At 38.7% G+C, this 24,465-nt stretch overlaps 1 protein-coding gene across 1 annotated transcript in view; it reads left to right on the top strand.

Moving 5' to 3' along the window:
• NKAIN3 (Na+/K+ transporting ATPase interacting 3) overlaps positions 1-18,616 on the top strand; it is a 194,051-nt gene extending 175,435 nt beyond the window's left edge. Inside the window, exon 5 of the mRNA XM_010582892.1 lies at positions 18,098-18,616. Coding sequence (XP_010581194.1) covers positions 18,098-18,111 — 14 coding nt within the window. The 3' untranslated portion in view covers positions 18,112-18,616. The remainder of the gene's footprint in view (positions 1-18,097) is intronic.
• The last annotated feature ends 5,849 nt before the right edge of the window (positions 18,617-24,465 follow it).

Raw genomic sequence — 24,465 nt, 5'->3', positions numbered from 1 at the left:
CTCTGGCTGATGATAGGTGGTTCCTGCTGCTCCGTGCGCTGAGGTGCTGCCCACGTGTCGGGGTGGCTGGTGCCAGGAAGTGACTCGTCCCCCACTAGCAGATGCTCTCGTCGCCTTGCAGATGCCCACCGTGAATGAAGGAGAGGTTGAAGTGCCATCAGAAATAGCACCAGGAGTATCCAGAGGGCTCCATCAGTTCAGCTGTTGCCGAGGCCAATCCCACCAAACATTTAATGGAGACAAATGTCAAGTTACAGTTTCTGTAGACTTTATGGGTCTGTCCAGCTGGAGTTTGTTGATTAGATGCAGACTCACCTATTTACTATCCTACTTATACCTGACTCCATTTTCTCCCGTACTGGAAATATAAAGGATAAACCTGTTATTCTAACAACATTGTATGGTCTTACAGTCCCATTGGTGTCCTCCTGTTTAGCATCAGCCTGAATGTGTGAATTAACTGAAAATGCGTGCTCACTCCTACTCTAAACTAACACAACGAATTCTGAAGTATGTAATGAAGGAAGAACTACAGCAGGGACATTATACTATTTAAATTACCACTACATGCTACTTCAATATTTATTTTTTTTTACATTAAGTTATCATACAGTTCCCGAGCTAGCATTTGTTATAGTTCCTATGGAAACATGTGCATAGATTATAATGCACACCACCAAGGGTATAACCTCTGAGGTGGAGTAAAATAAAAGCAGTTAAACAATATAAATACTAAAAACTAGAAAAAATCTTGATCTTAGGTAAGTCAGTGGCAAAAAAAATTGCAGCAGAGGCATGATTCCCCCTTCTTTTTTTCTGTTTAAAAACCATAAATGAATAATCCATCACAGGAAAACAACTCAAAAAAAAAAAATATACCCATGCCACCCTCTGCTTTTACATTCTTCTAGCAAAATGTACAAAATAGTCTTCATTTCCAGTTGTAATCTCCATGGACTGTTGCAGAACACCTTGTTCTAGCTGAGAGATTGTCTTTAAATAATAGATACTGCACAGTGTATGACAAGGGAAGTCTTGGCTGTGGAATATTTCTAGCAGTAGCAGAAGTTATCTGCCTGAAAGTACCATACATTTAACATGGAATGCAACTTATCCAGATAGGATGCAGACAAAGCACAAGAAAATGGCATCATCTAAATGACATGCGTAAACTAATTCCAGTTTTTCCTTGATATAGCGCAGCATACTATAAGGTGTGACTCAAACAACTTGAAGAAATCCCCCTTGAGTTTCTATACCACTTGAGTAAAACATTTTAGTCTATCTTCGGTAAAGAATTAATTTCTTACTGTAAGGTTGCCTCTAATTTTCACTTCCTGCTCCGAGTTTAATTATGACTTTAAACTCGGACTAACTTGCCTGGCAATAGGTATGAAGATAATAGTCAAGATGCCATTTCCATGCAAGCCTGCAGCTCATTTATTTTTCATTAAGGAAAAGGGTAAATCACTCAAATTATAAGACTTCCTCCAGTGCCTTCTCACAATTCTTCCCATAAGCACAAGACAGAATTTTTTTCCTGAAATTCAGTAGGAAAGAATCACCTCAATCACTTTAGCACAAAGAATTATTATCAGATATTCCCCAGAATATTAGTAGGTGAGAGCAGTAATGGTGAACACATGGTACCGGTTTGAAGTGTTCCTGTGGGGGTGAGAAAAACCCAAGTACCCAGAGCCATCTGCCTGGTGCTACAGATAGCTCATCAGATGATACATACTCCCATCTACTTCATACATTGAAATGATACTTGGTCATCTTGATCAAGTCGGAGTTATCCACGCATTCTTTTTTGTATAAAGTTGAGGGAGAGTTTAAGAGTGTAAAATTTAATATTTTTTGGAGATCTCTTCTATACCAATGAATTGTGTGAGCTTTCAGATACCAAAAGCTACAGAGCTGCAATCATTAGCTTCCATCCATGATTTTGGATTCTGACTGTAGAAATATGCACATATATTTAAAGGTTTAAATGGGACTTCAGGAGTACAGGTGAAGCATTTAGAAATATCTGTATGGGAAGCAAAATATTTTTTTATGTATTATTTGCAGAAAGTACTAACACAGTTCTCTGAACAGAGAAATGTGTCAGAACAGTATTATGTCATATATTGGACAATTTTTACCTGTTTGGATCAATATATACTATATATATGTATATATGTGTGCAGATGGATCCGTACATACATATGGATGGATATATATTTATATATATACATATTTTGTTTCAAACATAGGTATATACAGACTCCCCTTAGCTTTGAATTGGTTTCCAGTCTGATAACTAGAAAGGAAAATTTTTAAAGGCTAGTTCACAACTACTTCATAAATTTCTGTTTTGCAAATATAAGTCACGTTAAGCGTTTCTGCCATTGATTCTGAATATTCAGACTAGATATAAGAAAGAGTTTTTTTACAATGAGGGTGGTGAAACACTGGAACAGGTTGCCCAGAGAGGTAGATGCCCCATCCCTGGAAACATTCAGGGTCAGGTTGGACGGGGCTCTGAGCAACCTGATCTAGTTGAAGATGTCCCTGCTCGTTACAGGGGGGTTGTACTAGATGACCGTTAAAGGTCCCTTCCAACCCAAACTATTCCATGATTCTATGATTCTATGAATATTATATGCCATATCCCATACACACATACACACATATATATACATAAAAGACAATTAACTTCAAATAGGAATATAATTTTAATCATATAATTTTCCTTAAACTGGGGATCATACCTTCCTTTAAGAATTTTTTGGTTTACTATGTAATAAATAATATTCATATTAAAATGGGATTATTATTCTGATTAGAGGGGATATATTGTTTACTGAAAGTTCCTTGACATTTCTTAGGTCTGTTCATTGCTCCCCTACTCCCAAATACTCAGTATGCCCTTCTTTTAACTAGCTGATTTGATTCAAGCTTCTACTTAGCTAATTTAATATTGATTTTGTTTTAGTCTCCACCTTCCACCTCCTTGGCCTTTCTGTTTAAATTAAATCTTCTTTTAAATGCATGCTATCCCAACCCCCAGTTGCTGGCACCTTAGCCTTTTCACTTAAATTGCATCTATTGTTAAATCAATCTTACTCCAGCATCCAGCGTCCCTCTCCTGAGCTTTCCACTTGACATCACATACAGGCCTAAGTGGTGCCCATTCCTGTCCCTACCTTTCACCCAGCTTCTCCATTAAAATGAAACCTCTTTACAAATCCATTTTCCACTTCCAGTACCAATCTTCTTACTTCTTCATTTCTAAATGGCAACAGCTTTGTGTCTGGTTTAATTCGTGGAGCTTGAAAAGAAACTTTTCAGACTCCCACTCTTCTGTGTAAATGCTATTTTCCCCAAGTCTTAATTTTCATGCAGATGGGTTATCCTGATTTCTGGGCCTCAGCTAAAGTAATATTCATTTCATTGTTATTGTTGCTTAAGTGATAATTTCCCAGTTAGCACGTCACACCTAAGAGCTCTGACTTGTAATAACTGCTGCCTTTGGTGTGGGAAGCGTACGCATGGAACAAGTAGTGAGCCCGTGTGATGAGGTGGTGTACTGAGCCAAGGAGGGTACAGGATTAATCAGGCTCTACACTGGGCCATAAATTATCTTGGTTATATCCTGATAAGAAACCTGGGGATTCAGTGAGCTGAACGTTACAACTGAGACAAATACTCCTATGGCTTCCCGTTATACATATCTCAACATTTTTGACACACACAACAAACTTGTGGATGAATTAGCAGTTTAGGTGGCCAGAGTTCTCAATGCCTTTTCCTTTATGCCCATGTCTGGCTTGAAAGAGTGATGGTGAGGTTTCATTTTAGAAGAAAGAAATGTCCTCCCTTTTTCCTTACAGACAAAAACCTCAAAAATGAAAACAGATCCATGCAGACCAGCTGAGCTGAGCAACTGCCACTGAATTTTCCTGAAGATGAGGTTTACTCGCAATTCCTGTCTGGCAATACTAAGCTTTGAAATACAACACTAAAAAAGCCAAAGCTGCTAATTTTTTGTTTTAAGGAAGTATCCATGACAAAAATCGTACAATCTGGGTCCCATTGTATGTAATGGATCCCAGTGTATGTAGTCATACATTATAGCCTTAGAGGCTATTCAAAAAACTACTTTGCAAAACAGCTACTGTATAAATTCAAAAAGAGATGGCTAACCAGCATAAGTCAGTGAAGTACCTTGAACCAAGCCATAAATTTCAGGTCATAGGTAATTTTGGAAAGTCATTTTGTTTGGTAATGTACATTTTCTCAAAATGTGACAAAATCAAAGAACTCAAATAAGAATTAACTATCCACAGTTTTACTGATCTTTGAAAATCTCAGCTCTAAATCTCTTAAATCTAAAGGCAACCAGCATGTTCCACCAAGAAAAGTTGTCAATTTTGTTTGGAAAAGGAAAGGATAACAATTTTGATTATTGATAAAATCAAAGCAAGAGCAAGACCCTTGGCAAATAAAGTATCACAAGAATTTCTTAGAAGGACCACAGTCAAGGACCAAGAGAAAGAAGATATTAAAATATTAAAACGAATATAAGTTTTTTTTGCTAAACCCTTTTCTTTAGCCTGTTGAAATTTTACCTATTCTTTAGTTCTTTTTACTGTGTCTCTAATGTCATCACACCTTCAACCTTTCATAAAATAACCTTTCTAAATTCCTGCTATTTGTAAACCTGGACTTGTTGTCTATATGTTGTACTTTTCAGATTTTCTAGTTGTACTATTTCAATAGCCCTAATTATTTCAGGATATAAGAGAAGCAAGATTTATAGCAAGAGGAGTTATCTTACTAAATTGGGTGATATAGTTGATATGGTTTTCCAGCTGGGCCAGCTGTTCAAATAAAATATAATACCTGTTCCTAAACCCCACATTTTTCAAAAAGGCTACATTATTTTTATAGTATTTAGTCTGTGTTGTGCGTTACTAGCTCTATATCATAACAAGTCTTTCTTTTACCAGTGCTCTGTGATCTAGGTCATAGCTGGACTCACTTTAAACTTCATTTGACATTCTTTTGGCTTGAATCAGTAAATATACAGTTGGTTTTGTTAGCAGAAATTTAATCTCAGTACATCTGTGATTTTCTCAATATTACAGGTTAGGTGCAGCAAAACCAAGTAGTACTATGTGACTCTCATATGATGACTCTTATTCCTTGGCATTGATTTCTAGTCATTTTCTTTTCCTCCTTAATCACGACAATGTGTTATTTTGGAGGACTGAAATTCAAGGGTTACAAGATTCTCATAAAAGTGTATTTTTTACTTCATCTTTCTTCAGGGAGAAGTTTTTTTATGGATGAGGTCAGTATTGCATTATCTTTCTTTATCATTTTCAGATTGATTCACTGGTGGCTTCAAATTGAGTGTTAATCCTGCTACAGACTCTATTCCTCTTTTGCACATTCATCTTTCTCCTAATGTGAAATGATACCAACTTTCTAACAATAAGAAAACCATTTTCCTAGCCATCACGTTTGCTGACACGCGTGATATTCCTTTTTTCACTCCATCATATATGAGACAACCACTGGCCATTGTAAGCTCCACTTTTATAATGCTCTACATTTTTAGCTCTATTTTCCAAGCCGAGAATGTAGTCATAACATATTTTGGGGTTTTGAGGAAATAATTTGTGGTGGTGACAGAGATGGTAATGCCAAGAGAAATATTACGAGATCAGCAAGAAGACTTAAAGGTGAAGATAGAGCAGGACAAAAGCAATAACTATATGAGGTGCAATAGGTTTCCCCATTTGCAAAGAAACACTCACAGAGACAAACTAGTACCTGTTGATGCACTTGGATGTGACTAAGTAGTAGACTTAGCAGATATATCCACAATGGCTCTGAAATAGTGGATGAACAGATATTCTGGAGCAGACTGAGGGTACTGTAGAGGACTTGATAGTGCATTTATGGGGGCTAGAGGAGGCTGGCATGACACTGATCAACAGAAGGGTTATTTTCCTGGCTTCCCCATCTTGAAAAGCTAAAGGCAAGAACAAGCAGAAGATTAGAGCTTGCTGGTTTGTGCTCATCCACAGAGATAAAAGATTGGAAGAAGATTGAGAATCTGGAGATCACAGAAGGAGTTAATCCACTTCTGTTCTGATCTGTACACTTGAATTCAGACAAGGCACAGTAAGCAGGACCACAAGCTTACCTGCTGGAAGGGACAATGCGGGATTTTCTGCTGGTATGAGGAGAGGAAGACTCCAGCAGTGCTGGAGGCAGTGTTGTCTGCTTAGCAGAGAAAAAAGGCAGTTTGGAGTTTCAAGAGGCTGAAACCCTAGCAGATGTGTGGTAGAAAGCCTTGGGGTCTGCCTGTCAAACGATTGAAGCAGACCACCACCAAGCAAGGTGTAGCTGTGAGTACAGTGTAGTTGCAGAGGAGGGAATGCACACTATGCCCTGCACTAAGGAGCAAATGTCATGCGGTGAAGCAGGATTTCTGCATAGGATGTCACTGATGGTCATGGGGGCAAAGGCAGGATGATAAATGGGAAGGAGGATGAGGAAACAGAAAATGCCTCACCTGGAATGGAAAACAACGTTACACAGTGTTAATATGCTTGATATCATAAAGTGGAAAATATCACCAGACCAGTATTCTTCTGGAAAAGCTGATACCTGACCTCTCAGGCTACTGGAAGTACACACTTTAGCATGTGTGTCAAGTTCAAGATTCCAAGTCTGTCAAGGTAAAGATGGTAGTTCTGTACCTGGATCCCAGAAAAGACAGTTACTAATAAAGGAAGGAAGGGTCAGGGAAGAAGGAGACTCTCCTGACTGACAGCAAAAGACATTAACAGGCAAAGATGTTAAGCAGATTTTAAAGCAAAGATCTGAAAATAGGTCTATAAGGGAAAGACAAGAAAAATGGCAACGTGGGCTGAATGTGACAGAGCTTTAGTCAGCCAGATCTTTGAAGTGGATGTGCACACTCCCCTTTATAGAAAACTCCCAAAGAAAACCGCAACACAAGAAAAGGCAGAATTAATTGGATTATAAACTAGCATACTTCTTAAACGGAAAACTCAAAGTTACTGGATCAAACAAAACAGAAATGAGAGGCTTATAACATTTCCTCCCTTGTTGTCTGTGTCCATGTGGTTGGCGAACCATGCTTCCCATTTGAGTCTCAGCCAAGTCTCTGGTTTCTTGAATTGCAACAGACTCTGCTTGGCCTCCTGAGTCCTCAGCAGTGCCTCCTCTCCATCATCTCCAAGGCCCACCTGGTTTGCTGCTCCCCACTGCAGCCTCTGCTTGAGGAGCAGGCTGGCAGCTCCTTGCCTCTCTGGCTTGTGTCCTGTGCTGTGCCACAAACACAGACACGCTCTCCTGAACATCCTTGGCTCACTCCTGTTCACTCTTCGTAAGACAAGTAAAGATACAAACACATGAAGCAAATAGCATGTCACAGAGGGTGGCAGTAGCAAAGTTCAGGAACAGTCTTCCATCCCTAGGAAGGTGGGAACAAAAATCCAGAATCACTCAATAATAAAAAGAATCCTTCCAGTCTTGTAACCTACTTCTAAAAATAAAGTTAATATTCTGTTGTGAATAGATGATGTGAACTTTCTTCTATGCACAGAAATCCTTTCCTTCAAATGTCCTAAGTGTTCTGGTGGGCATGGCTTTATGTCATGTATTTGATCCTGTAAATACTTTGCTCTAGGAAGTTTATCTTTAATTATTCAAGAGAGTTGAACAGGGTCTGCATTATATAAAGGGAACATTGATTTCACATGCTAAAGCATCTGTGACTTGTAGTTAAGGTTAGAAACATAAGTTGTGATATTCTCAGATATATAATAACCAGGCAGATATAAACACTTAAGTGTTGTCTCAAAAATAAATAATTGGATCAGACTGACAAACAACTGAAAAAAAAAGAAACTGGTATGGATACAAAGAAGAACAGGCCAGAAATAGAGCCCAGTGGGACTCAACTGATAGGAAAAAATTACCCAGCCTGAAGGAACAAAACACCTAACTTGTGACTTAGCAATGAACTGTAAGTGGAATAGATCAATTCCAATTGGTCCTAGCATCTGCAGTAAACATTTGTAAAAGAACTCTGTAGTTTATGGCATCAAACTCAGCAGAAATATAAAAGCATGCTAATACATAACATATATCCCTGAATCAGAATACCAAAAAAAGATCAAAGCATAACTTCAAAAAGCAGATTCAAAGTTCTGTCTCTTCTGAAGCCAATTTGGACACATTTATGGTGAAGATCATATGTTTGGAGGTGTGATTGAAGCTGTAGCAGCCTTCTGTACAACAGTCTTTCCTCTTGACTACTTGAACTGCCATTTTAGTGGATTGACTGGGTATGTGTTGTGAAAACTCAATGGCAATGTTTCTCTCTTGGTATTGTGTAAATGTAATTGATAGATGTAGTTTCTGGGCATTTAATATCTTTTATGCATGGAATATTTTTCCTTTGCTAGCTTAATTTGTACATAGGCAGTATAATAACTTTAATGGTAAGAAAAAAAAGGAATCCCAGAGCATTCTGCACCAAAAGGGCTTAGATTAGAAAAGGTGCCAGAGAGGGGAAAATCAGTAATTAGTGAAAACAAGTGAGCTAAGATTCTTCACATTTCTAATTTTCTTAATGTATAAAAATTATGTAGGAAGTTGTAATTGGAATTGTTTGCAATTTACTTTGGTCATATGCAGAAAGAAGGCTACCCTTCACTGAATTTGAAATCTTATTCTAGAACTAGCAATAGCACCTTTAAATACAAGCCTCAGAAAAAAGCTTTCTTTTTCTGAAGTGTTTTTAAAGACAACTTCCATATGCTTTTTTCCATAAATAAATAACAAGTCATTTAGTTATTAGTCACTAGACAAGTATTTTAGTCATCAATACAAAAATTAAGAAAACAATGTTAGTATTCTCATTAAAATGTTAACATTTGCATTAAAACAAGGAACAGAAAAATAGTGACCTGTATAGGAAGAAAACATATCATCAGAAATATTTTGTTTGAACAGTACTGCTGATGAATAACATAAGTCATAGCCAGTTATGCTGAGATGTATGGGATGTTTGCTGCCCAGGCTGATTTGCTTTGCCAAAAAGGTTAGGCTCTGATAAGTATTTAGAGAGACTAAGATAAAACATTTTAAACCAAAATGGAAAACTGTTCCTCATCAGCTTGTTTTGCATATGGGTTTGCGGATAACACAACATCACGAAAAACAGATGTTTGCTGAAGCCTAAAGGAAAGAATTCCTACATATTTGCATCTTAAAGTTTATCCTTTTCTGATACTAAATTAGTGATAGTAAACTTGTGATAAGTATTTTTCCTATAGACCTTATGTGTGATGACTGTACTTTTCCAGGGGCATTCACCGTGTAGTGGCCAAGGGTGCTTGATGACCTGAAAGTGATTGAGAAATATTTACTTTAAGAAAAAAAAACATAGTCAGGCAGCCTGTCATTTAACCTCAGTAATGGGATGGTATGGCTGTAAACAGCTTTCAAAGGCATGGCACAGAGAATATTTTGGAAGGGTATTTTCATATTTGGAATGACTCAGGGATCTGGGATAAGAAGGTTTGAGCCACTTTCACTTTCTAACAACTTTGATCTTCCTCATACTTTTTTCATCTTACTGGGCAGTCATATCCTTGGAAAATAAAGAAATCTCTGAATATCCAATAATAAAATATTGGATGTCACAACACTGATACAATGAGGGGAAAGTTCAATAGCAAAGATCTAGTTAAAATTTCTGCCCTTCTTAAGTCATCTTGTGAGAGGATGATTCTTTCAGCACAGTCCTGCAGAGGAGCATCATACTCGTGTGTTACAATGTAGGGCGGTTTTTAAATGATGATCTATCTCAATAGGGGGAGATTAAGAAGAAAATCTAGTGCAAAATCTTAACAATTACTGTGGAACCCTGAAATATTCCCCTTCTAGCTTCCAGTAATAAAACTTTATGTAAAGGGTTGTCTCTTAGTAGTTTTCTACCACTTTATCCTGTTTTAACCTGATTACGATCTAGTACTTTATAGAGACAGAGCAGCAATCACAGTGTCACAGATGATTACTGATGTCTCTTCTTCTCCCTTTCTTAATTGTCTTGCACACATTTTCCCTCCTTTAGTCCTCTACATAAATGAGAAGCTATTCCTGGGATGTGTGATTCTTCTGCTGCATAACTTGAGGCTTTGGTGCTCAGACTTGGTATGAAGAGGGGAAAATGGATAGTATCGGCTCCAGACAGATAGCTGGGTCAGTCTGGCTGGTTCAGTGAAGGGTGTAAGAACAGCATGTCTCTTGAGAATGGAAGGCAGCTGAAAAAGTAGAGACCCAAGAAAAACCCCTTGCTTATCTGGAAAGTTTATATAAGCTACAAGTGCAAACACTGGAAAGTCCAAAGTTTGGACTTTATGCATCTACCACTGACTTCTGATGATCAATCCCCCATTTTTACTTCCTCTTCCTTGTTGACTTTGGCTCCTTTTCTTACTACCTGTCACTTACGTGACCTGGTTACACCCTCCCCAGTTACACACCTTTTCTTAAAGAATGCCATTGCATGAATATATTGCCATTCAAAAAATAGCAGCACAAGGAAAATAATGCACTGCAAAACAGTATTTAGAGCCCTTTAGGTTAAGAAAATCTTCTGTACATAAAAACACACGATCAAGCAGCTGCTAGCCTGCCCCTCTCTTGGAAAGGGGACAGCTGGAGGTACCAGCCATTCAAGCAGTCAGTTTTGGGGTTTACCCTCATTTATAGAAAGGAGAGGCAAGCATCAGTAGGACCTAAGGTATTCCAGGCCAAGAGGCTGAAGGATTTACTAAGAATTGTGCTATCTGCATATTGCTTTGCTCTGTTCATACCCTGCACCTCCAGACACGCTTAGAATTTGCCAACTTTGAAGGGAGAAATTAGTAATATACCAATGGGCTGACAAGCTCTGGCAGCTGTTTGCACAGGGCCTGCCAGCAGGTCAGTGGGACATTGCCAGAGAAGCTGAATTCCAGATGAAAGGGTGGGAAAGGAGAAAGGATTTTTTCACAGCTCCAATTCTTCTGTGCTAACTTCAAAGGAAAGCAAATTTGAACTGGCATATGGGCGAACGCACTGGATTAATAGTAGTAAGACAAACGTAAATGTCATCTGTCTAGAAAAGAATAAGCCTCAAAATTACTGATGACAGTAGATACACTTTCTTCAGCCAGCAGCATATTGCGCTTTTCTCACTCAGGCAGATTATGACAACTGTTCCTCTGATATGGCCCATGAGTGAATGAACATCATTTTAATGGACTACCCACAGTGGACAGCCACCACAGATACACACTTCCAAGCCCAGCAGGTAGTGAACTCTAAAGGAACATTTCACACTGGCCATTAAGTATCCAGCATGACCACAAAATTGAGGTGACACAAGGAGAGAGCAATTCCCTGGGAATATGGATCATGTTTTGCAGCCAGCTGCAGATAAAGTAACTAGCTTCTGCTGTAACCTGCTATTATCTGTGGGGTGCTAAAAAATCCTCTGCCTAGGATTTTAAGTTTCTCTCTGCATGACTGTAGTTAATGACTGGACTCCGTGGGGTGTTCCTTGTTTAGTGACTGAATATCCCTACTGCTAACAAGTTGTGGGGTTGTTGTTTGGGTTTTTTTCATTTAATGCATAGAATTATAGAAGTGTATAGAAATTTTTTTGTGTGTGTTGAACTTTCTTCCAGGCATATGCAACTTTCTGAAGTTAATTATTGTAGTCCTAAGAATCTCTGGCAGAAATTATCCATAATCCATTAACCAGGACAGAAATAAACAAAATCAATTATTTGATATCATCCTTAAACTAATGTTCTCCCCTTGGGAAACCTATAGAAATGTTGCTGCTGTTTACTTTGGTCATTTAAATGGAGGGATATATGCATCTGAAAAGTTCAGTCAATGTAAAGTTGTAAAGTATTTGATCCAAAAGTTGGATGCCTAAGTTGCCTGTTTGAACTGAAATGTACGTAGTAATGTCTTTATATGGAATGAAAATAAAAATTCAAATTTCTATATTTAATGGCCATTTGTGGTCTTAGTCCTGGAAAACTACTAGATACAAGTGGTGAAAATATCAGTTAAAATCAGACTGAATTTTTAAAACTAAAAGTAACTTATAATTTAAATAGCTGGTGATGAATCTTCATATTAAAGAGCTATCAGCCATAACATAGAGTGCATAATGAAAAATGACACATTCCATTGGCTTTTGTGATAGAGCAGCTTCTTGCCTTGAGAATTAGCTTCACATGAATTTTAAGTCAAACTTCAACTTTAATACTATATAACACATCTTGGACTGCAAAAGAGAAAGCCTCGGTTAAACAGGTTTGAGCAGCTCATCTCAAAACTTGTTGGATGGTGCTAATAAATATATTTTCTTTGTCTGACAAAGACACATCTATGTTGCCAATTGTTAACACATATTGACTTCATTTCTTTCTCCAAAAGATTTGTTGGTAGAAGGACTAGTTACTTTAAATTCTCTCCCTGCTTACAGTTGCAGATGATGCTTGTGATTGCTGAGAGGAATGATGTGTGGTTCTGAAGTGCTGAATTATCTCAAAAACATACTTTCTAACTCCTTCTGTCACATGTCCTCAGTAAAAAAATAAACTCCTTCAGAGAGCAGGGAAAACTAAAGTATATAACCACAGGAAAAAAACCCAAACCAAAACAAAACATCACTATGGACACTATTTATTCTAAAAAAATGAATCAGTAACTGTCTTACACTAGACATCTAGATATTTTAAAAATCAACTTTTACAAAAATATATCTGCAAATATGTCTCTCTCTAAGAGTTCAGTCCCATTAGTGCTTAAGTCAATTTTGATGTATGCTATTTTATTTAGTGACAGCATTCTGAAGGAGAGCTGCAACATGAAAGAAATACAGTATAAAGAGGAGGTGCAGACAGGCTAAGGTTGGCACTCGGGCTGGGCCACCTCTTCAGCATTATGTCCTGCTCAGACAGTTTTAAGAAAACAGTCTTGCAGCTAAGGTGATGCTGTATGATTGAAGTACATCAAGTTCAGTTTTCAGCCAAGCTACCCCTTTCCTGGAGCCATGAGGAGAGGCAACTAAAATCAACAGGAGCGTCTTCACAGATTTCAGTGGGTAATTTCATCAGCCCTTCAATCTCTAAGCCTTATTTCCCCATCCCCTCATCCTGGTGAGCACTCTTTCTTTCTCTGTTTACCTAGTGCATACATTGCCTGGGAAGGGGCTGTTGCTTATTAGGTGCTTATATGGTGATTAACACAATGAGGATCTAAAGTCTGCTTAGGACTTTTGTATATACGCCTGTATATAAACAAATGAAGGCTGTTGCTTTCCAGGTGTCCAAAGAATCCTAATGTGCTCTGAATTTGTCAGCTCTGCACAGGTCTGCAAAAAGCCCTTCTAAATCAACAGAAAAATAACCTTCTGCATGAACTTGCTTTTAAGATTTCTAGGTTAGCTTGGATGTGTGGCTTCTCGAAGTTGCTTAAAATCTTACCAGAAATAACGAGATACAAGACTCAGACTAAAATGTCTTATTTTAAAATCATTATGACGACAGAAGGAACTAAAAACTTCTCAAGAGCAGATATCCCCACGTTATTTCTGATGCAGAAATCTTGAGAGAAAGTGGAAGGATTCTGAAAAGGCTTCCTGTCCCCACAAGTTGATCTGGAGAAGATGCTGCTGCTTTTTCACATTCAGTTCTCACCTGATTATTCTTAACTCAGTGGACACACCTTTGGTTTTTGTTGGTGTGTTACATTCCTGCAAGTCCATTGAGTCATAAAAGTTCAGGTGAAATTAGGTTGAGGAGCTAAACTGTTTCCACTGCCCAAGTTCCTAAACCCTTCAAAAGGAGTTGAAAGTGAATTATGAAATATATGCTGAGATTGCCCTAAAGAGAAGCAGCTACATTACCCCACAGTGGTTTCTGTTTACATACTCTGCAGATCCCTGAATGCTCCTTTTGCACACACACTGGCAGGAGTGTGCATGTCTGGTCAGCCAGCTGCTCGCCTGTCTTGCCAGGCACAGGGCTAAATGGACCCCAAGGAAGGCAGAGCACAGAGCCCTCTGTAAGCAGTTTCCACAGCATCTTTACTTACTTGGTTTATTTCTTGTACGCAAACCTGTGCATGCGCTTACTATTTTTTTTAACATAATTTGTCCATATTTCTTTTTCAGTTGACATATTTTCATTTCCATTTGTTCATTTCTGGAACTGTTGTATTTTCAGTTGATTTCATAGGCGGACTTGACACATACTCCTACCGACAGCCCCCCCAGGAACATGTTGAGTTAAAGCCTGTAAAGCCTGTAGGTAAGGTTCTGGTCCTACGGACCGCATTAATCCTTCTAACTGGACTGAAAGCTAACCTTCTCCTGAAATAATTTTGGCATCAGGTTACTAATAATTTAATTATATTTTAATTAGAACTTAATTAAAAATTAATCCACATAAAACATTCGAGTAAGGCCATTTTGTCATTGATGACATATCCACTAAAGCAAGGATTAGTAGCTATCACTACGTCTGCCACGTCGTGCCTTGGCTTAACGCAAGGAGAGGCTCTCAGTGAAGGATGGAATTGCTTCCTTGCTGACTTTTTAGCAAGAAAAGAGCTGGGTTATGGCTGCTATAAACCTTAATGAGATTAACCCATTTATGGAAAAGCAGAAGCTTTTACATTTGTCTAGCTACTGAACGAAAAATGTTTGCTGAAAAACTGCTAGTCAGCTTAAAATCTATCTATCCGTAGAGTCTCACTGGAAGTTCATTATCTCTTTGCCATCACTTATTTGCTCCCACCATGAAAATCACATTTTCATAGAATCTTCCTACTCTGCTACCTAATGAATAAGTTTGGATGCATATCTATTATTTTTATGTGTAATAAATTAAGATATGGGGAGACATTACTAGTACATATATTTTGGCAGAAGCTCAGATAACTTCAAATGGATGATATTTCAAAGTATTACTGGTAAAACAGAAGATGCTCATTTGGAAATTCTTAGATGCTTGTAAGTTGTTGCTGTGATGCTTTCTGTTTTTAAATTTACCTTCAGGCCTCTCATGCATCTTAAATGCAACATGAAACCCACGTGCAGCTAATTGACTGAAACTGATTTAATGACTTACTGTATTTTACTTACCAGTTAACAGAATTAAAATGGGTTTGAAGGTTTTTCTTGGTGTATGCATGTGTGGATGTGCTGGGAGTTTTAATTTAAAGTGGACAATTGCTAACCAAATGTTTTGAGTCGGCACTTGACACCTGAACATTTCTTCTGACTTTATTAATTTTTGCATGTTTTTTAAATATATTTTATTCATGCTGCAGCTTTCAGTTTGTAGAAATAAACATGGAAAAAATTTTACTCAAATTTAGTGAGTAAATATTGTAGGATTATGAAGGCCCAAAAAGGAGAAAAGCCCTTTCTCAATATGACTGTGTATGTTAGATCAGGAAGAAATATCACATTAAGACAACAAAATGAAACAATGAACAGTTTGACATGGCATTAAGTACACCTTCTACACTGGAATCTGCATTCTCAGTAATATTTCATTAAATGCCAATTTTGCTGTATTTTCCGTGGGAAAGATGACAGCAAATTGGGGTTTTGACCATTCTGAATAAGCTGCTAGGCTGAAAAAGTGACATTGGTATCCAGGAAGAAGAAAGCCACAGCTACAACATTTACACCTCCACCTCTCCATAGAAGATTTTAATCTCTAAACCTGCATTCAGGTTAATTTTAAACTATTAGGTGAATAAATGTTTAGTACTTTCTTAGCAAATTTACTATAATTAAAGGAGAGGAAAAAATAACATTTTCACAGAGGACTTATAAATATGTTCCTGCAGAATATGTTCATTTCTTTTGCAATAGAAAAGTCACAGAATCTGAGAATTTGTTCTTTGATAGCAGATTTTGTAGCTCAAAGGACTTGGGGGTTGTTGGTGAGCTTGCAATACTGGAGAATAAATGGCATCTTCCCATTGCCCATGTATGGGTATTGTACAGCTGGGAGGACCCTCTCTGGCCTTTTTATTGCTGCTAGAAGTATAAAACTGGAAGACAAATTATATCGTGTTTTCTTCTTTATTGATATTTTGGCTTTATGCACTGAAAGATACAGAGAGGATCTTTACCTAAGCAGGGAGGAAAAATACTATCAGTGATCAAAGTCTGAATTAAAAGCCAAATTGCTGGAAACAATTTGTATGGTCAGTGGATTGTGCCAGAAATTTGCAGATGTTTGTCCCTGTGCAGCACATCAGCCTTCTTGACATCTTTTGATAAGTTAGTTGCTATCTATATCAGTCATATATAGTCTGAGAATCCAGAGTATCCCTAAGAAATGTGACTTCTGGTATTCAGGCTGTGAAAAACTCCATTTCTGTTCTCTTAGAATTGAACATGAATAATGCTTGTTAAATATATTCAAAGCCTTAATAAAGGTTACAGATCTTTTGTCATCCTTACAACTTTACTCATGGGAAAAATTAGCATGATGCTTTTTATAAATGAAAGCTTGGCTATATTTCCCTTTTTCTCATCCCTTTTGTTTCCTTTATGTCATTCATAAATTAACTAAACATAGCCCATTGAAAATACAAGGTTTTGTGGCCTCATCCAAACTATGTAGAAGACAGTCTGTTTTTAACAAGTACTCATATTCAGCATAATGTCTACTTAGTGCTGCCATAATTATTAATGATTAGCAAGTCTGAGATTAGTTTTCCTTGTCACCCCTGAGAAGAGGCTAAATTTGAACTTGTTCTCATGGGGAACACTTTTTAATGCAAATATGAATGATCATAGCTTGTCTGTTTGCTCTTTGTTCTGCCTATAACTCCATTAGGCTACTGGACAAGGAGAAGCAGGATCTTTGCCCTGAACTGTGCAGTTTCAATTAAGATATGTGTAAGGCAGGAGACAAGAGAGAGAGTGGAAAAAAATCATCATGTTCTCTTAATGGACTAAAGCATAGGGTCTATAAAGAAGACTGTTGTGTTTTCATCTGTTTCAAGCACAATATCAACAGCCAGGTCACTCAGTAGTATTTAGAATTGCTTCATGTACTGCTACATGGAAAAGAGAGGAGCATGGGGATTAGAAGAAAAAAAATAAGAAGTTGCATTTTGGCTTGCATTAGGGTTTTTAATCATTATTATTATTATTATTATTATTATTATTATTAATGGTTTGCAGAAGTTCAAGTTTATATGTGCCTTATTCCTGTTTGGATGAGTACGTCTGATCCAGTGCTCCTATAGCTTTGGGCAACCCTGTCTGGACAGACACCAAATTCCTAATTCCAATTAGGGATGTCCCTAGCATTTCTAGGGACATTGCTAACTTCTGCTCGTGGGACTGATTCAGTGTCTGAGAAACTCTGCCAGTGGAGCGGTCACCACTGTGTGATGGGTCTGTGTGGTCCTGTCCTGTTTGTATTTTCTCCTGAGACTCTACCCACTGTAAAATTGCTATGAAAGACCATCATAGATTGTCCAAGATTACACAAGTAAACATGGTTTACAGGGAGTCATGTGAGAATACCTAGATTCAGCAGGCATGTGGTTGTGGTGAGGACTATAAATAGTGTAAGTCCAGCTCAGATGCACATGTCTGTAATGAGGTCATGTCAGCATTTTATAACCTGGTGAAAATACATCTTAAATTGTTAAATTATGCTAAAAAGAATCTATTATTATGTTAGCTTTGAACATGTTTCACCACCTGTGGGATTTTTCCCAAAATGTGTTTTGCCTTTGTGGTATCCATGATACAAAGCTACTGCTTTGTACCCAAATATTCATTCTTGACCTTATATGTGGGTCATACAGCTGAGGAAATTAGTGACCAGAGGTGATTTATCCACTTGTTCATTATTTACTAACCGGTCAGCTGGTGTGAATTTACATCTCAGAAATTAGAAGATAAACAGAATAGGTTTTAATTTATAAGTAATTCATATATTCTGCTCTTTAGGTCGAAGTAAGTAATGAACATGGACTCAAGACTTCTGCTGCTGTAGCTGAAGAAACAGACTTTAGAAGAAAAGACCAACCTTGTGACTCATCGTTCTGGAAGAAACCCACCATCTGTTTCTCACGGCATGTGGATTCTTCTTCCCACAGGCTCAGTGTCATTATCAGCGTTGTTATTTCGTAGATCCTTGTAGATGATCTTGAATTTTTGAATAATTTACTTATATGGACACTTGTAAATTGTAAATTTTTTCTTTTTTAATTTCAATATTTTTACAACATTTAGTCTTAAGGCATGAAAACAAAACAACCTGTGAAAACTAGGAGAAGGGTGCGTCTTTCTCAAACAAGTCAGTATTTTTTGACTGATAGAATCATACTGTGCCTGGTCAAGATTGTGTCAGTAAACAGTAATTTTGACTCCAAAATATGCAGCAGAGTCAAACCCCAACAATGTACAAGAGATCATTTCAATGCTGTATTTAGAATTCACAATGTCCACTCCTTGCATTGTTTGAACAGATGTTCCAGCGCTAACTTACTCATCTAATTATCACAATTCATATATGGCTCCTTCTCCTTTCCTAATCTCTTTTGCCCTGAGCCCACCACCAGTAGCCCTCTCTGATTTGAAGAGAAGTAGGATGACTGATCTATGGATGTTGGTCTTGTGGAACCCTTACATCCACGGCTCTTTAGATGTCTATGATTTGCACATTTTTAAACTCTTTTCCTCCCTTCTCCCAGGAAGAAGCCAAGCATGAATGTACCGTACAAGGCACCAACTGAAGCCTTAGAAGCCTCTGGGGACTAATTTTGCTCTTAATTTAAAAGTAGATAAGCAAACCTGAAAATGTGTGTAAAAATTTGTAAAGTTATTTGTAAATACTTCTAGACAAAGAACATGTATGTAACTCTGTGGTATTTTGTTTTCTATTCTGTCACCACTAGCATAAAGTGATACACAAAGCTATTTTCTCTGGGGAACTGGCAGTCTTTTTAACAGAACACTGTTTCTTTCTTTTTAATTACTATATATAGTGCTGTGCACAGTTGTATGCCCCAGGGAGTTACATCTCTCCACAGAGCCTACATGCCTCAGCATTCAGCAGAAATTCCATCAGGGTTTTGGGGCTGTTTCTGGTTTTGTGCTTTCTCATTTTATGGTTTCTTTGGTGGGACTGTCACGAAGGACATTCCTTTTGCTATGTGTATCTCTACCTCTCCACCAGAAGCTGAACAGAGGTCCACTAAGTTCCTTCATAAATATCCTAAACAGTCTTCACCTGGTAGTTCCTGGTCCAACAACATTTAGATCCTAAATTTGCAGTCTTCTCTTGAATCATCTATTTTCAAGTCTGAGCAGATGAGAGCTAGAAGAAGGCTTGCCTTGATTCTTTCCCTTCTAAAGTCCATTTGTGTTATTTATCAATACAAACCTAATGGGGATGCTAATAAATACAAAGGAGGTAGAGTGTCATCATTTTTAGGTGACGAGGCTCTTGCGGTGCATCCACCTGTTTCCCAGCTAGTTAAATCAGAGACCTCACCATCTTTGGAGAAAAGACAGCCTGAACATAGGTTAACCTTCCCTGAAACTGAGTATGAAGTAAGTGTTAAGACAAAGCCAACAGAAACGACAACTGAATACAAAGCCAACAGAAATGATGACTTGAACACCTGGCAGTGTTCCAGGCCAGGTTGGATGGGGCTTTGAGCAACCTGGTCTAGTGGAAGGTGTCCCTGCCCTTGGCAGGGGGGTTGGAACGAGATGGTCCTTAAAGTCCCTTCCAACCCAAACCATTCTATGATTCTATGAAAACCCTTTTTTAGTATTCCTAGAACTGAATATACCTCAAATGGTATGTCTTCATGTGTGAAGTCAGACTGTGCCAAAAAGAGGGATGATTTTTATGAAGTTAATGCCATCTGTCCTTGTGTATTTGTGTGTTCCCTCATACACTCTTTTCCCCTATGTTCTAGAATACTGCAAAGTACCAAGTTTGTCCCATCTTGAAAACCTCATCTTAGCACTAAAAAACTGGTAGTTTGTCACAAAATTAATATGAATAATAGCATTTTTGAGGCATCATGAAGAAGATACAGTGTGAATTGCTTTATAGCTGTAGTATTTTAATAAGGTGAACATATATGTATCTACTTCTGTAATATTTTACTTCTGCTTAGCACAACAGATTACTCCATTTCTTTACATGATGCCTTAAACAGTGATGATATCTACCTAGCCAGTGCTTGCAGCCGTCTGTGTTTGTGATGGCTCCAGAACTTCAGAGACAGGGATATCTGAGCACCGTTCAGTGTCTGACAGTTTCCAGAAGCTGCCTTGCTTCAACTTTCTCAAGTACAGAGAGAACCCAGGACGTGGGCATCTAGCATAATGATTCCTATGATCAACACAGTTCCCGTTTGGGTTTTACATTTCAGCATTAATTTCCCTGCATTAATTGTTATGGGCTGGCAGATTAAAGGCCTCCAGCTGAACCCAGCGCTACCCTCAGGACCAGGCAGGAGGGAAGGGAAGGAGCGCTACATCCCCACTGGTTGCACAGATTCACACTCTGTTCTGGCAGAGCTTTGGAAGCGTGTATTTAATTTTCTACCAAGACAGACATGTCTGCTGGACCATGTTTTTCAAATTTGTCTGAATGTGTCTAAACCCTGCCTTTCTGTGGGTCCTTCAGGTTTTCAGCTTGCTAATGAAGAACTGTGTACACACCACAAAAATTCTGCCAAGAACGAACCTGACTTCCATCTGAAATATCGATCACTTTTTAGCTGAGGAACACAAACCAGTATATCTCAAACACGCTTAAAATCTCAGAATCGTTACCAATACAGCGAGTCTGCCATCTGTCTCACTTAATGAACAGAACAACCCTGATTGAGAGGAATTTGTCTTCATTAGAACAAGCCAAAATGCACACTGCAATGCCAAGGGAAACTGTCATTCTTTTCTAAATTGAGACACAAAAAATAGTACCAATCAATCTGTACATGTTGGGGTAAAAAATCTTGAGAATAATAAATGGATTTGAATGTTAATTGCTGTGTCCTCCAATACAGTAGAGTATATTGGCTCACATTTTTGTAGCAAGCCTTGAGCAATAATTCTTTTATTTTTGCAACACATACTTTCAGTAAGGTGTTAGGTGAGTCGCAGATCAGCCAGCTATGCAGGAAATAAGTGTTGGCTTTCCAAATAAACTTGGGTAGTTTTCTTAAGCTCAACTGTAACATGCAATTTCAGGAAATGACTAGGTTTGTACTGCAAAACAGAATTTGCTGACAATCCTAAAACCTCAGAGCAGATTATCAGTTGGTATGAACTGTTCTGGTAGCATTAATAAATCATAGTGTAACAACTTAGAACAGCTGAAGATCTGTCCTTCAAACTTTTAGACTTTTTTCCTTTCTCCAAGTTTCTGCTCAATTAAAGTTTTACAGAGAATCAGATTTGCAACAGTACTTTAACTGATAGCAAAACTGGAGATGTGACCTCAGAAATACGGAACTATATATTCTTTAAGGACTGAACCAGGTACCACCAGTTTCATAAAAAAAGCAGCAGATGTCTTCAGGACATGAAAACAGGAACTATATCAAGAAATTAACAGATTTTTGCGGGGTACAGTGACATAGAGTAATTATATATTACAATTTCTGCTGTTGCTGGAGGAATTATTGGTTGGGCTGATGTCCCCAGCTCTTTCCTATCCATAGAGATTTTTTACACAAAAATTTGAAACAAATAAATTTTTTGAAGTTCAGTTATGATCTGGAAGAACTCTCTAAAATTAAACAGTTCATAGCCTGGATTTGCTGAAGGGTTTTTTTAGTGCTAGGATATGACATTAACTAGTATAAATAATTTTCAGTAGAGCTTTACCAGTTAAAACCATGGGAATTATGCCTGGTTTTACTTAACATCTCCTTGCTTTCAGTAGTGCAGAAGGCGGTATTAAGAAGATGGTATTTACCATATATTAATAAGGGTATTAGAGTTCAAGCTAGTGGTATGGTTGCTGGTTAGCATGCAACAAGACTACCTTTTCTTCTTTAAAATCTGAGCACACATAATTAGGCCACTCGAAAGCCTGTAGTCCTGTCCCCAAAATGGCAGATTTTAGCCCAAACAACTGGTGGCTTGTCTCTTTCAAACCCCTGCAGCTGCTGTGCAGAGTTCTGCTCCATGTTTGAATCTTGAGTTTCACCACTCCATCCAGTTGTCCACAGCTCAGGCGTTGCAACACCGTTGGCACCTCCAAGCACCACCCTGGCAGGTGCAGCCTTTTTTCAATGGCAACTGCAGTATGCTTCTCTGCACCTAGCTGCCTGCTTGTCTTTCACTTCGGGATTATCTGGTTGAAAAAGCCAACCCAACAATCTATCAAGTTCCTGTAACAGACTTTGACAGTGGCAAACAAAATTTGACGTCCCAAGCTAATTGGCTTGCCTCCTTCCAGTATCGGCCTCATCTAGTTTAATTATAACAAATTACAACCTGGGAGCTATTTTACACACTGAAGAAGTTTCTTTTCAAGTTGGGAAAATATTCCTTCCATGTGAAGCTCCAACATCAGCAGGATGTTTTTCGCAGGCGAATTCAGCTCTTACCTGCTATGCTGAGCGTTTTGACAGAAACCTGTTCTTTAGTGCCCAATACAGTGGTGGGACCGTGTCGTTGCCTGCCAGAACAGGGCTTTTACAGCAGGGTGGCTGGGTTACACCCTGAGGTCATGTCAGAAGTTGATGGGTTGGAGCTGCACTAGGTGGAGGGTGCCCTCGTCAATGCAGCCTTAAAGTGGCCTCTCTCTCCTCTCTGTCCAGGGAGCTGACTATCCCTGCAACCATAACCGGGGATCAGCCTGAAAGATTCATTAATTTGCCGGGGGTTCACGAGTGAACTAATATATGCGTTATGGACAATCAGGGAATTCAGATCTGGGAAAATGGGCACGTAAAGCAGATATTTCATATCAAGATTACTGCTGCAGGGTTTACCCCTTAGAGCTCTGTCTGCATTGCACGCTGGTGGTGTGCTCATAGAGTGTCAGAGCAGCCCTGATCACCCGGGAGTACCAGCAGCACTCTGCTTCACTGTAAGGGGGCACTAGCCTGTTCAGGACCCTAAATAATTATTTAGCAGCTAAGGGCACAGATCTAGCCTGTACTGCTTGCTGTTTGACAACTACATATAAGATGCACCATTTTCCCCAGGCTGATAGGCAACTGCTGATAAATGATGGTTTCTTGCCGTAATTTCCATTTCCTTCACACAAGTTGTAGTTTGAATGTTTCTCTTTGGTTTTAAACCAATTAAACATCTGGATTTAATTCCTGCCTCCACATGAGTACCTGCTGGTCAGTCACACAACAGTCCTGGATGTGACAGCTTTGTGGAACAGCTGCCCTCGCATGGTCTGTTGCCTCTCAAAACCAGCAACAGACTCTGAAGATAGTCTTACTAAACAGCAGCCATGCGTAAAAAATACCAGGAAGGAAAAAAGATTCTCCTTGTTTTTCTTATCCCCCTAGGACCCAATATCACTTCTTTAAGCCTTCTGTCCCAGTTTCCTATTTATTTCACACCAGCCATATGCAACCATGCTTTCAAAACACTCCTGTAAGTCAGTGCCAAGCAGACTTGCTGAAGCTGAATTTTAAGTTGGCTGAATGCAATTCCAAGAGTAATCTAATTTCTCTTTTTCCACAACATTGCATACCTGCCCAATTAGTAGAGTATCATATACAAGGAAGGGTTACAGCGTTTCCCAGCACATGACATATTTGGAATGAGAACTGTATCACACATGAGCAAACAAATCAGCTCCCCTTGTTGGCCCATACTATTCAATAAAACATCACAAGGGTGTACTTATCCTGCTTTATCTGCATAGCCAGAACCGGAGTGGCAAGCAGGTAGAGGGTCCCAAGTGCTGGGGCAGATGCAAGCCAACAACTTGTTTAAACCACCTTGGTCTGATGTTAATAATCCTCACTGCAATGTGTTTTTTTTCTTAGCAAATAAAGCTGCCTGGCTTACAGGTTGCAGCCAGATCCTCAGGTGTGTGATAACCAGTAACCTTCTATGCTACTCTCACACATATATATTCACAGTCATGTTTTCATTTCTAAAGGCCTTATAATTCAAGTAAGTCTGTTTTCCCTGAAGTTTAGAGGAGGCTGTATATCTAGACTGCTGTGGGGAGTGTCCCTTGGAGTGTTTGGAGACCAGAATAACACCTATGGAGACCATTGCCTGCCCACGGGAGCCCCCCCCAGGACCTGTCCTGGTGCCAGCACTGGCTGGCAGCTCTGGCCTGCCAGTCTGGCCCACCCCCGCCGCCC

Source organism: Haliaeetus leucocephalus, unplaced genomic scaffold (genome assembly GCF_000737465.1).
Source record: "Haliaeetus leucocephalus isolate CR32 unplaced genomic scaffold, Haliaeetus_leucocephalus-4.0 Scaffold858, whole genome shotgun sequence".
NCBI classification, from domain to species: domain Eukaryota; kingdom Metazoa; phylum Chordata; class Aves; order Accipitriformes; family Accipitridae; genus Haliaeetus; species Haliaeetus leucocephalus.
This window is presented reverse-complemented; position numbering and strand designations above follow the sequence as displayed.